Source organism: Rutidosis leptorrhynchoides, chromosome 3 (assembly GCF_046630445.1).
Source record: "Rutidosis leptorrhynchoides isolate AG116_Rl617_1_P2 chromosome 3, CSIRO_AGI_Rlap_v1, whole genome shotgun sequence".
NCBI classification, from domain to species: domain Eukaryota; kingdom Viridiplantae; phylum Streptophyta; class Magnoliopsida; order Asterales; family Asteraceae; genus Rutidosis; species Rutidosis leptorrhynchoides.
In genome coordinates, this window is record NC_092335.1 from 27,498,401 (window position 1) to 27,512,579 (window position 14,179).

Here is a 14,179-nt window from a genome sequence, read left to right on the forward strand (position 1 = left end):
GGCAAAACTTATACGAGTATTTTGTATACAACTATAATTTTAATTTTAAGATTTTCAGCAGAATTATTAATAACTCGCCAATAATGACTGATTACATATTAGTGATTCTCATGTCCGAGAAATCTTCGTTATTAGCATTCAGTTATGATAAATGGACCTAGTTTTAACCACCAAATTCCTCTCACTTTATTGTGGGTGATAGAATTTGAACGTAGGTTTAAACTGCCACTGAAGTAATTTGTTTAGAAACCCTAAAACATCACCTGAGGGACAAAGTTTACATTTTACATTTTACAAACCATTATATCAAAATTCCTGATACAAACAATTATATCAAAATTTACATTTTACATCATTAGTTATAGTATATGAAAAGAATCTCTAACAAGTAACTTCTAAAGTATCTTATACATATTATAAGCTCATTTTATCATCCTTCGGACAATAGTAGATCCCGTTTATCGCTGATCCAACTACACCCGGGAGTTTTCTTAACCCCCGTATCAAACATTCTCATCCTTAACCTTTTAGCATCAGCCCATCGGCCTGATTCTGCATAAATACTCGATAAAACCACATAATGAGCTTGCTTAACCGTCTCTAACTTCACAAGATTATCTAAAGCTAACTCACCAAACTTCACATTACAATGCATTTGACACGCACCCAATAACCCACCCCAAACTCCCGCATCTGGTTCCATTGGCATCGACTCAATTAACCTTAATGTTTCATCAAACAAACCCGCTCGTCCTAACAAATCCACCATACAAGCATAATGTTCCAACTTTGGCTCAATACAATATTTCCTTTTCATTAAATTAAACACATTTTTTCCCTCTTCAACTAAACCAGCATGTCTACAAGCAGACAACATGCTCAAAAACGACACTGAGTCGATTTCAACAACATTATCTTGCATAAGTGTAAAAAACTCAAATGCACAATTCACAAGCCCGTTTAATGCGTATGCAGCCAGCATTACATTCCAAGAAACTGTATCCTTATCGTTAATTTCATCAAAAACAGCTAATGCATTATCAACGCGCCCACATTTTGAATACATGTCAATAAGCCCGTTCCCAATTGTAGTATACGAAAACAATCCGGTACATATTATCGCACCGTGCAACGATGCACCTTCTTTTATGTCTGACAAGTAAGCAACTGCTGGTAGTACACTCACAAACGTGACTAAACCGGGTTTAAAACCTTCAACTTTCATTCTGTTAAACATTAAAACAGATTTTTGAGCATGCCCGTTTCGCGTATAACCTCCAATCATCACATTCCACATAACTTGATCTTTAAATTCGGTTAATCCAAACAAAAGTTCAGCATAAGAAAGATTCCCGGTTTTCGCGTACATATCAATAAGAGCATTGTTAACATGACAATCAGATTCAAACCCATATTTTATAACTAACCCATGAACCATGGTTCCAATGTTAAAATCGGCTAAATGGGCCAACGATGTAACCACACCCACAATGCTACCCGGGTCAGGGTGCACGTCAGTTAACCGTAATCTACAAAACATATTAACCGCAAGATTAGCCTCACCAATCTGAGCATACTGATTAATTAAAGCATTCCACACCACAACTTCTTTATAACACATTCGCTCAAAAACACACATTGCTGATTTAAAGTCATCACATTTGGCATACATGGCAACAAGTGAAGTTTCTATAGACATATCAGAGTTAATTCCCTTTTTAATTGAATAACAATGTAAACTTTTTCCTAGTTTCTTGCAGCATAACTCTGCACATGCGGGAAGAACACCAACTATTGTTACCATACTTGGTTCAAATCCTGCAAACTGCATATCATGAAATAAGGAAATCGCTTCTTCATAATAACCGGATTGTGTAAATGCTGCAATAACTGCAGACCAAGCTACCATATCTTTTCCAGAAAGATTATGAAATAAATCTCGAGCCTTTTCAAACTCTCCACATTTTGCATACATTGTTATAAGAGGTGTACACACACGAATATCAGAATCAAACCTGTTTTTGTTCACACATTCATGAATGATTTTTCCTGTTTCTAAATCGTGTATTTCACCAGCTGCTGATAAAGCACTAACAACTGATACGATATTTACGTTTAGACCACTGTTCATCATTTGATCAAATAATTCCAGGACTTCATAGTGACACCCATTGAGTGAAAATCCAGCCATCATTGTACCCCATGAAACATCGTCTGGATTTTGCATCAGTTCAAATACTTGATAAGCGATATCAGTTCTTTCACATTTGGAGTACACATCAATCAATCCATTCACAACATTATTTGGAAAACGTCTCCTAATTACATACCCATGAACACAATTGCACAATCTAACACTTGATAGCTTACAAACTGCAGGAAACAAATTCAACAAACTAACACTGTTAGGCTGAACTCCCCCATCAAACTGCATATTCCGAAAAACCTCGACTGCTTGCCCGAAATCAGAACTTTGCGATAACCCTGCCACCATGGCATTCCACACAGCTACATCTCTCTGAGGCATTTTATCAAACACTTCACGTGCACAAACCAACTGCCCACATTTACAGTACATATCTATAAGTCCAGTCCCAATGTAAATATCATATTCTAACCTATTCTTAACAATCTCTTCATGAATCAAAACACCCTTTTCAATATCCAAAAGCAAAGTACAAGCTTTAAGTACATACGTATAAGTGTACTTATCAGGCTGTACTATAAAATCGTCATTATTAACCATTTTATTGTATATAATTACTGCTTCTTGATATTGTTTTGATTTTATATGTGCTTTAATCATTGAATTACATAATATAACATTTGGATTTGATGTCGAATTAAATACTAATCGAGCAAGATTGATTTTTTTGAAGGATGAGTATGATTGTATGAGATGGGAGTTTGTATAATTGCTGTGTGCGAAGCCTGTGACTATTAATTGGGTGTGAATTTGAAGAAGGTGGTTTAGGGTTTTAGCTGTGGAGATGAAACTGATTATATGGTGGTGATTGTTGAAGGAAATTTGTGAAGGGTAATTATGAAAGGCTTTGGAGATGGAATTAAGGTGTTTTGGATGTAAGTTGCGATGATTGTATGTAAGGAAGAGTTTGATTTAAAACATGATTGCTTGTATTGGTTTAAAGATTTTAAAAAGTGGCAAATATATATATATATATATCATACAGATGAACCAGGTTCTTTTTTAACTACGGAATACTAAAAATGACAGTCTACGGGTTATAGTAATAAACTTATAACCGGGTAAACGGATACATTTTTTATTTTTATTTTTTTATGTTGGGACTATCATATCATATACTCCGTAAGTGGATTAATTTTAATCGGTTATACTAAACAGGTTATCTTGTGATAGTTTTTGCAACTCAAATATGTTGCTAGTGATATCCAAACTCTATTAATCTCTGAGAATATGATAATCTCAAATCACTTGCTATTCGATAATATGAATGACGAACATGTTTTATAACTCGTACAGTAGATGCTTTCTGAAAATTACATGACTATACAAGTACCAATCTCTCTTTCATGTTATAGTTGATAAAAAAAAAAAAAAAAAAAAAAAAAAAACGATTCTGGCAGGGGGCCTTATATGGTTAGTTTGATCATTTTAGACCACGGTCACTAGTAGTTTCGAAGTTTCTGGGCGTAATACTCTGCTTCATGAGAACACTTGATATAGGAACTAAACATAGACCTCTGTTGCATAAGCCGGCTTCTACCTCCTCAATCTGTTGTGTATCCTGCAGCAACTTCTGTTCACATAACATATTATTCCTAGTACTATTTACATTTACAGTCAGCTATAATGATTTTAGTTTAGGACTTAGCTTTATGATAATGAAATATACCTGAATTTGGTCATGAAGGAGATTGATAGAGATGTGAGCTTCTTGAAGCACTGAAGCAGTGTCTGTCTGCACAAGCCACGAATTATGTTATAAGATTTGTTTAGTCAAATACCGATTATCTATCATACTTCTATATTTGGTTTTTCAAAAATACACAAAAAATAAAGAAAATTTTCGAAAATATAGAACCTTTCTGTAAGGAGAGACGAGCTTCTGGAGGGCTGTAATCTTGTCAGCTAGCTTTTGGCTTCTTCTCATAGGCACCTGTATCACATTTCATAAATTTTAATTTAATTAATTAATGGTAGTTAAGATGTCCATAAAATGAGCTATCCAATTACATGTTAATAATTATACAAACCCGTTCTCTTACACATCTAATTCGTTGTATTTGTTCCTGATGTGCAAGTTTCTTGTTTACAACCTTTTGATCGCGAACATCATTCATGCGTTTCTTGTTCAAAACAGGACTATAATTACTGTCTGCAAGTGCAGATTGGTAGTCGATCATAAAGGGGCGTTGAATAGGAACATTATCAACAAGTCGTCTATGCTCAGGCTGTTGATAGTAGTTATGCACTTCTGGGTCAAGTCGAAAGTTTTGGCCATAGATTCTGTGAATTTACATACATTGTTATAAGTAAGTTATAACAACGGGTCCTTGTACATAATGAAGATGCATATGTGTTTAAATAACATTTTAATGGGTCGTTGTACATTCTACAAGGGTAAAACAGTTTTTAAGTAACTAAAACTGCATTAGTTGCAGAGTATTGAACTTACTTTTTATATAATGGACATAAGTTTATATAATTATATACATACATTTTGTCGTCGTCTGGTATATCTGCAAGTCCCTCGTGGAAAGTGGACGAGGAGGACACTTCATTATTCATGTTTCCTGCATGTTTTTTAAAGTATTTGATTTAAAACTTATGTTAGTAGTCATCAAAACTACTAAAGTGAGATGGTCCCAATTATATGAACAAACTCAAGCAAATGATACAAGATATCTACTTACCAAAGCTATATAGTTTAGATAAAAACGATGGTAGGATGCCGTAGCTCATTCCCAAAGTATTTTTGTTAACAATGCCTGCAAAAGGAACATTATGATACACATTAATATCTAGAAAGCGAGATTGTGCTCTTATGCAGGAGACAACTCGAGTTTTGTTAAAAACGGTCAAGGTTTTCGATATCTGGCGAATAAAGATACAAAAATGAATGTATCTGATGTAAACATACAAGAAGTAAGAGTTGTACCTGTCAATATGAAGACTTGGATTGTGGATGGAACTAAGGGGGTTGAATGGCCATTTATGCTTGTAATAAGGGCGGCTGCTGCAGTCAAGGTGTTAGTTTAATCCAGTTTGACTTGCTTATTTAGCTTGTTTATTATACTGATCATGAAAACCGTCCTCTTTGATTACTTTAGTTCCTTTATTAAACTTACAAACAGGAAGAAATATAATAGATGAAAAATACACGTGAACGTGATGTTTTTTGTTCATGTGAAATATTTGTTGAATAGGTTGGTTAGCTATATTGCATAAATATAAAACCTAGTGGCAATTTTAAGGGTTATTATATACATTAGTATACACATAAATTAATGAGTTAAAGTCATAAATAGATCATATACTTTCATTTTTTTCCTAATATCGGCTATATACCCTAAAAAAATACTAATGTAGGTTATATACTCTTAAAAGTTGTATCGATGTACACACATTTAACAAATTACCAGCTGAACCAGTAAAGTTAATTGTTTAACATTTTTTTTGCATTTTATATGGCTACAAATAGGTCATATACTTTCAGTTTTGTTCCGATGTAGGCTATATACTTTCACTTTTGTTCCGATTTATCACCAACGTCATTCTCCACGTAGGATGTCACGCCATCGTTTAATTGTTTATCCGGTTAATAAGTTTTGTCCATTCATATTAGTACACTTTATGAAAGTATATAGCCTACATCACTATTTTTCGGGGAAAGTGTAACATCCCGTTTTTCCCGTACATGCCTAAAGGTACGTGTTTAACCATTTGTACGTTTATATTTCGTTGTTTATGATAAATAAACATAAGTGTTAGTTGTTGTGTAAATGTATATATGAATATAATATATATGCTTAAGAAGGTATGCATGTATAAGTATATGCATGAGTTTTGATGGCGTTAAGTCGGGCGAGGCCTTAGGATGAAGTCTAGTGTATATGAGAAACGAGAACGAAGCTTAAAAGTCGTGTAAATCTTTGTGAGTTTAAATATGGAAAGGTGGTCAGACTGCGGCCATTGTCGCGCCGCGGAGAGGAAGGTCGCGCCGCGACATATAACGCGAATCAAGAGTCATGAAACAGATTAAACGGCTCAAATTTTATGTGCATTGCCTCGTCGCGACATATGGGGTCGCGCCGCGACCCACTGGGTGAACTGGTTCCGGTTTTAGCTTTTAAAAAGAGTGAATCAAGGGTATTTTTCATCTTTTTGCGTGTAGATCTGATTGAGACTTTAAGTCTCAGCCACTTATCCTTATTATTCATTTTCTTTTCCATTTTCTTCTCTATTTTCCTCTCAAAACATAAAAACCCAATTGAATTCAAAGTGAGATTTGAGAGTGAAGATTTGAGAGTTGATCTTTGGAGCAAGAATTAAAATTGTTCTCCTCGTTCTTAGCTACGCGTGGATAGTGTTGGTAAGTCTTAACTCCGTATTTTGAGTTTTAGTTAATTTATGGCTAGGGTTTGGCCATTTGGGACTTGTAAGACCCATTTGGGGATTAAATGGGTGGATTTGGGTTAATTTGATGTAAGAAAACCCAAATGGTGTTAACCTATGGTTTGTTCATGTAATTGGGGTTTTGTAAGTGTTAAATTGAGTTGTTAGTCACTAACACACTTGTAAATGATGAAAGCTTGTTAAAGGGTTAAGTTTGACCAAGTTTGTGTGTATAAGTGTTAAAATGGGTCAAATGAGTCATGATTGACCTAATTGGGTGAAATGGGTATGAAATACCCATAGTTGTGTTAGTTGGTGATATTAGGCTCCAATCACTAACTTTTAGTAATTTATGACGAGTCATGGCCATTAATGGGCGGTTTGGTGGGTGTGAGTCATTTAATGCGGTTAGGACATTAAATGCTCAAGAATTGAGTAATAGTGGTTAATTCCACTAGGTTGTATGTTAATTAAATGCATAATGTGATAGGTGCATTTCCTTGAAGGTTGCGAGCTTGATTCACTAGATCACCAAAGGCGATAAGGTGAGTGGAATAATTATATGCGTGCATATATGATGTATTTATTTGTGTGGTATGAGTTGTGAAGTGTCGACGTGTTAAGACACCACTTCTCACGTGGCGTGTGATGACCCAAAAAATTTCGACTTATTTAAACCAATTCTCTACACGATTTATTATTTTGACAGGTTAAACAAAGTCTGTTAGATTGAGTCTCAAAATTTTAGAACTGTTTCATATGTTCAATTACCTTTGACTACTCTCGACGATTTGTGAACAATTATATGTATGTATGTATATATATATATATGTATATATATATGTATATATATATATATATACACATATATATATATATATATATATATATATATATATACACACACATATATATATATATATATATATATATATATATATATATTATAAGATGTACAAGTAAAAAAAAATGACTTTCCTACAGTAAAAACGACTTTGCTACAGTAAAACACTATTTGCTACAGTGACACTATTTGCTACAATAAACACTATTGCTACAGTACCACTATTTGCTACAGTAAACACTATTTGATGTCGACAAACTAGCAAACAAAAGCGGATCAGGCGGCCATGCGATCGCATGGCAAAAAAACTGAAAACTCATGCGATCGCATGAGCTACAGGAAATGGAAAAGTACTATAAATACGCCTGTTTGCTCGACGGATTCTTCACATTTTTTTTCTTCTTCTATAATCTGTATTTATGTAGTGACCCGAACTTTTCCATGTTTATATATATATTAAATGAAATTGTTATTTACATGATTAAGTGTTTCCAACATGTTAAGCAATCAAACTTGTTAAGACTTGATTAATTGAAATAGGTTTCATATAGACAATTGACCACCCAAGTTGACCGGTGATTCACGAACGTTAAAACTTGTAAAAACTATATGATGACATATATATGGATATATATATATATATATATAGTTAACATGATATTATGATAAGTAAATATATCATTAAGTATATTAACAATGAACTATATATGTAAAAGCAAGACTACTAACTTAATGATTTTGAAACGAGACATATATGTAACGATTATCGTTGTAACGACATTTAATGTATATATATCATATTAAGAGATATTCATACATCATATTATCATGATAATATAATAATTTAAAATCTCATTTAATATTATAAACATTGGGTTAACAACATTTAACAAGATCGTTAACCTAAAGGTTTCAAAACAACACTTACATGTAACGACTAATGATGACTTAACGACTCAGTTAAAATGTATATACATGTAGTGTTTGAAATGACCCGTTCATATACATTATAAACGATTCACAATAGTTGATTACATTGCAAGGTATTTGACCTCTATATGATACATTTTACAAACATTGCATTCGTTTTTAAAAGACAAAATTTCTTTACATCGAAAATTGACAGGCATGCATACCATTTCATAATATCCACTATCCAACTATAAATTGATTTAATAATAATCTTTGATGAACTCAATGACTCGAATGCAACGTTCTTCGAAATATGCTATGAAAGACTCCAAGTAATATCTTTAAAATGAGCAAATGCACAGCGGAAGATTTCTTTAACACCTGAGAATAAACATGCTTTAAAGTGTCAACCAAAAGGTTGGTGAGTTCATTAGTTTATCACAATCATTTATTTCCAACATTTTAATAGACCACAAGAATTTCATTTCCAGTTCTCATAAATATACGTCCCATGCATAGAGACAAAAATAATCATTCATATGGTGAACACCTGGTAACCGACATTAACTAGATACATATAAGAATATCCCCTATCATTCTGGGATCCTCCTTCGGACATGATATAAATTTCGAAGTACTAAAGCATCCGGTACTTTGGATGGGGTTTGTTAGGCCCAATAGATCTATCTTTAGGATTCGCGTCAATTAGGGTGTCTGTTCCCTAATTCTTAGATTACCAGACTTTAATAAAAAGGGGCATATTCGATTTCGATAATTCAACCATAGAATGTAGTTTCAATTACTTGTGTCTATTTCGTCAAACATTTATAAAAGCGCATGTATTCTCAGTCCCAAAAATATAAAGGGTAAAAAGGCAAATGAAACTCACCATACTGTATTTCGTAGTAAAAATACGTATAACGTCATTGAACAAGTGCAAGGTTGGCCTCGGATTCACGAACCTAAATTAATTATATATAATTATGTGTTGGTCAATATTTGTCTAACAAATTAGGCCAAGTCATAGTGTACCACAATCCTAATGCTCGAGACTAATATGCAAAAGTCAACAAAAGTAAATTTGACTCAAAATAATTTCCAAAAATCTATACATGATTAATATATAGTTTAAATATCGTCGTTTTATATTTTTAAATATTTTTAAAAGATTTATTAGAGTAAATAATATAATTTATTTATTAATAAATAAAATTTTATATTAAATTTATATAATATAATATACTTTTATATATATTAAGTAATAAAATTTATAGGATTCATTTAATATCATAAAGATAATATGATAGGTATTATTAAAGTAAGTTATTACACGTAGTAAAATATGTTTGTATCACATATTTATTTGATAAAATAATATCTATAATGATAGTAAGTAAAAGTTGTATTATTTTGTAATAATAATTATTATTATAAAAATATCAATATTTATAATTACTAAGATGACATTATGATAAAACGATAATTCTAATTATGATAACTTTAATATTTACGATAATTTTTAATATTATCTTTAAAATAATAATTCTATTAAAAATAATAATAATAATGATATTTTATATTAACAATGACATTTCTATTAAAATGATAATTTTTGTTAAAATGATAGTTTTAATACTAACGATATTTTTAATAATAATAGTAATGATAAAAATTATAAGAATGATAATTTTATCTAAATCAATATCTTATAATATTTTAATTTCATCATGATACTCTTACTCATTATTTCCTAATCGTTTCGTTTAATAGCTTTTAATCGTCTTTTATATCGTGTTCATAATAATGATAATAATAGTAATCAAAATAATTAGGTGTTACAAATATTTGTTTTAATTACACTAATATTAATAATGATAGTTACTATAACATTTTTAACGATAATACTAATAATTATCTTAATGATAATATAGTAATAATAATAATAACAATGACAATATCCATTTTTAAATAATGATATATATATTAATAATGATAATAATAATAATAATAATAACAATACTAATGATAATAATAATTGGATAATAATAATAATAATACTAATTATAACTTTAACGATAATAACGATAGTAATAATAAAAAAATAACAATTTTTAATGATAAATCCCTTTTATTGATAAAGATAATAATAATGATAATAATAAGATAAAACTAGAACGACGATAAAAACGACGATAATAATAATCATTTTTAATAAAAATATAGAAAATTCAATTGATTATAACTTCTAATCCGTTCATCGAAACCATTCGATATCTAAAGGAAAAGTCCTTAATTTTTCGCTAGCTTCCAAGGACATGCATATCTTATACCTTATCTCAACCGCAAGTGTAACTAATTCAATATTCAACCTAACCTGTCTAAGGGCAATATCAAAAGTACAAGCATGCATAATCCTAAATACTCGAGCACTAGTCAAGGATATACTATTAGTATGTAAAAGTTAAATTATGAGTACTCACGTATCAATATTGAGATTCAATATTGCAGGAAAGGTACGTAGACGCAACAGAAATGATAAACACTATATTGACCTCACGAGCATACCCATGAACCATACTCAATCACCTCCATAGCTATAACCCATAATTTTCTTAATCATATCCTACTCGAAAAACAATTTCGAAATCACTCGGACAGCACTCCGTCGTAATATTTTATGTATACTAATAATATCTTGAAATAATACGGAGTAAATATATATATGTAAATCGATTGAGAGAGTTTAGAGAAAAATATTTTCAAGTTTCTATGAAATAATGAAACCTATTGAATTCTATTTATAATAGATTTTTGAATTATTAAAGTAAATTATTAAAGTATGAATTATTAAAGTGAATTATTAAAGTATGAATTATTAAAGTGAATTATTAAAGTATGAATTATTAAAGTGAATTATTAAAGTATGAATTATTAAAGTGAATTATTAAAGTTAAAGTAAAGTTGTCATAACCCGACCTTAACCATAAGGACGAATACAATAACATATGATTTCATCGCGAGGTATTGACCTCTATATGCGACATTTTTCAAAAACTGCATTCGTTTTTACAATACAAACCATAGCTTTTATTACAAATACAAGGTTTAAACAACTTAATAATGATTATCGTTTAGCGATAATCTTAGACTTACAAACTTTACATGTGATAATAACAATACGACCTCCAACATATTTTACATTACAAATCCTTCGATATGCAGTTTTATTTTTGACACAAATATGCATACTCAAGATCTTGCTTAAATTCAACATGTTGCAGCGGAAGCTTTTAGTTATCACCTGAGAATAAACATGCTTAAAACGTCAACATAAAGTTGGTGAGATATAGGTTTAATGCTGGCAGCGTTATAAATATAGACCACAAGATTTCATATATAAACGTTTTAATAAAAATATTCTAAGTTGTTGAGCACTTGATAACCATATTTAACATTTAATCAACGTCGCATATTCCCTTTATTATGAAATCTTACTACACCGTACCAAGTGTAGTTACCGAAATGAAGTACTGTGCAACCGTTGAATACTGGTCGTCCAGTCCGGTTGGGGTTGTCAGGCCCGATAGATCTATCAACAGGATTCGCGTTTACAATACCTCATGTAAATAATAGTTACCAAGTTACAGGGAAGTATGCCAGTGGTACAACTCAACGTAGAATATATATTTTTAATCACTTGTGTCCATAACGTAAATCATAAAATGCATGTATTCTCATCCCGAAATATTTAGAGTTTAAAAGTGGGACTATATACTCACCTTTTCCTTGAAGGTATTTAACTCGACTTGGTCTCCGATAGATATCACGAACCTAACCATATATATAAAATATCAACATATTTTCTTTTCAAGTAATCGTTACATATATATATATATATACTTATAATACTTTTAATATTTTCTTAGTCCGTAGTTAGCAGTCTGTTGTTAATGGTCCACAATTAGTTGCTCAATAAAATAAATAAAGACCCCATCGTATTCGTATTGATCAGAATTAATCTCGACCCATGGTACCATGTTGTCAAATGACGTGTTGCGTACATAAAGTACCGTGTTGTCAGATGACGTGTTACGTACAATCATGAGGTCTTATGATTAATCTTCTCGTGTTGTTTACGGGTGGTCCTGGAATATATAAAATCAAATCATAAGTAAATATATTTTAAATATTATGTTAATTAGCCAAGATATGATTAATCCGATTTTGTCATAATATGATATATTACAGGTTTTGAAGTGTTTTAAAAATCAAATTAGAAGGATCTATTTAGTTTGCGAACAGGTTTGAAATCATTCAAACTATGTTCTTGTTGTTAAAAATTTTATAACACAAAATAAGATAGCTATATAAATATGAATCGAATAAGATTATGAATAAGGTTACTACCTCAAGTTACTTGGATAAAGCTACTGGAAAAGATAGAAAATAATCTTGATCAAACTTTCTTATGATGATTATAGGTTGTTCATGAAGCTAGTTCTTCATGAGTATTTGCTGAGATTGTGAAGAACACTTAGAGTTCCTAAGAGTGTGTTTTTTTTTTGGTTAGAGAAAGATGGTTGTAAGAATGAAATGAAAAACCAAGGTGATGGTGATACTTATAGGACAGTCTGGTTGTTGAGGGAACAAGGACAAATTATTGTGTTGAATTTTTGAGTAATAATGTATGCTAGCTTACAAATAAGATTCCCTCTTATCTAGGGCAGATCTAAAGCTGATAAGGATATTGATTTGATGTGTATTTACCAATAGTAAATACGTATGGATGATGAGTATGATACGGTAAAAGAAGCTCAAAATCGGGCTTTTATTTTGGGTCCAACCGGGCCAAAAATAAAATTTTAAGACATTTTTAATAAAGCAATGTTAGCCTAAAAAAAAATTTACAAGCTGACCTGGCAGCTCAACCCCAGCCAGGGGCTCTGCCCCTTGGACCCCGCCAGGGGTTGCCACCCCTTGGACCCCGCTTATCGGGGGCGCTGCCCCCGAACCCCCGTCATAATCAAGATAAGTTCAAACAAGTGTGCACTCCACACTTTCCCAAACTTGTTCGATATTTATCAAGATTATTTTGGTTACAAATTAATCCTATTACACTTAAATCATATTGGTGACATAAATCACAACACATTATAGATTGTAAGTATATATGTCAAAGAACGTTACATATAGTTATCGTTTTGAAAACTTAAGTTAGTGGTCTCAAAGTATACTTATAACTCATTGTTGTTAGTTCACAATGAAATGTTAAACCATCCTTAAATCATGTTAAATATGTATAGATATGTACATATACATAATCGTATAATTATCGTGTGTTATATAGTTCGTGATATCATCGGTCAAATTGGACGGTCAAACGTTGTGTAAAACTCTTTTCAAAAATATAAGTCTCAACAGTTTGGATTGCTTATCATGTTGGTAAGGTTTAATTTATGTAAAAATTAATCTCATAAGTATAGAACGATCGGAAAATTCCGGGTCGTTACAAAAGTAAAAATAAAGTAAAGGTAAAGTTTAAGTATAGTAAAAGTATAAAACTATGTACGTATAATACGCGTATAAATATATATAATATTAATTTAAATCGTTATATATATTTAATAAAATAAAATATAAATATCGTTATCTTTATCATACTAGTTAAGTAATGAGTTGTCAAAAGTGGTTCTAGATATTTATAAAAGTTATATACGTTTTAATAATAAAGTTCTTTTTAAACTAAAAACGTTTTTGTACGTTTGAAACTAAATAGATCAATCGAGTCTTTATGAGATTCAATCATCCACTATCCTTTGTCTAGT

The 14,179-nt window shown here is 31.2% G+C and overlaps 1 protein-coding gene across 1 annotated transcript; it reads right to left on the minus strand.

The window, feature by feature from the left end:
• Positions 1-308: 308 nt before the first annotated feature.
• LOC139902929 (pentatricopeptide repeat-containing protein At2g39620-like) lies at positions 309-3,082 on the minus strand (the record flags this gene model as incomplete). Its single annotated transcript, XM_071885624.1, has 1 exon — positions 309-3,082. A coding segment is annotated over one exon (2,652 nt), but the record flags the coding sequence as incomplete, so codon positions are not given.
• Between the last annotated feature and the right edge of the window lie 11,097 nt (positions 3,083-14,179).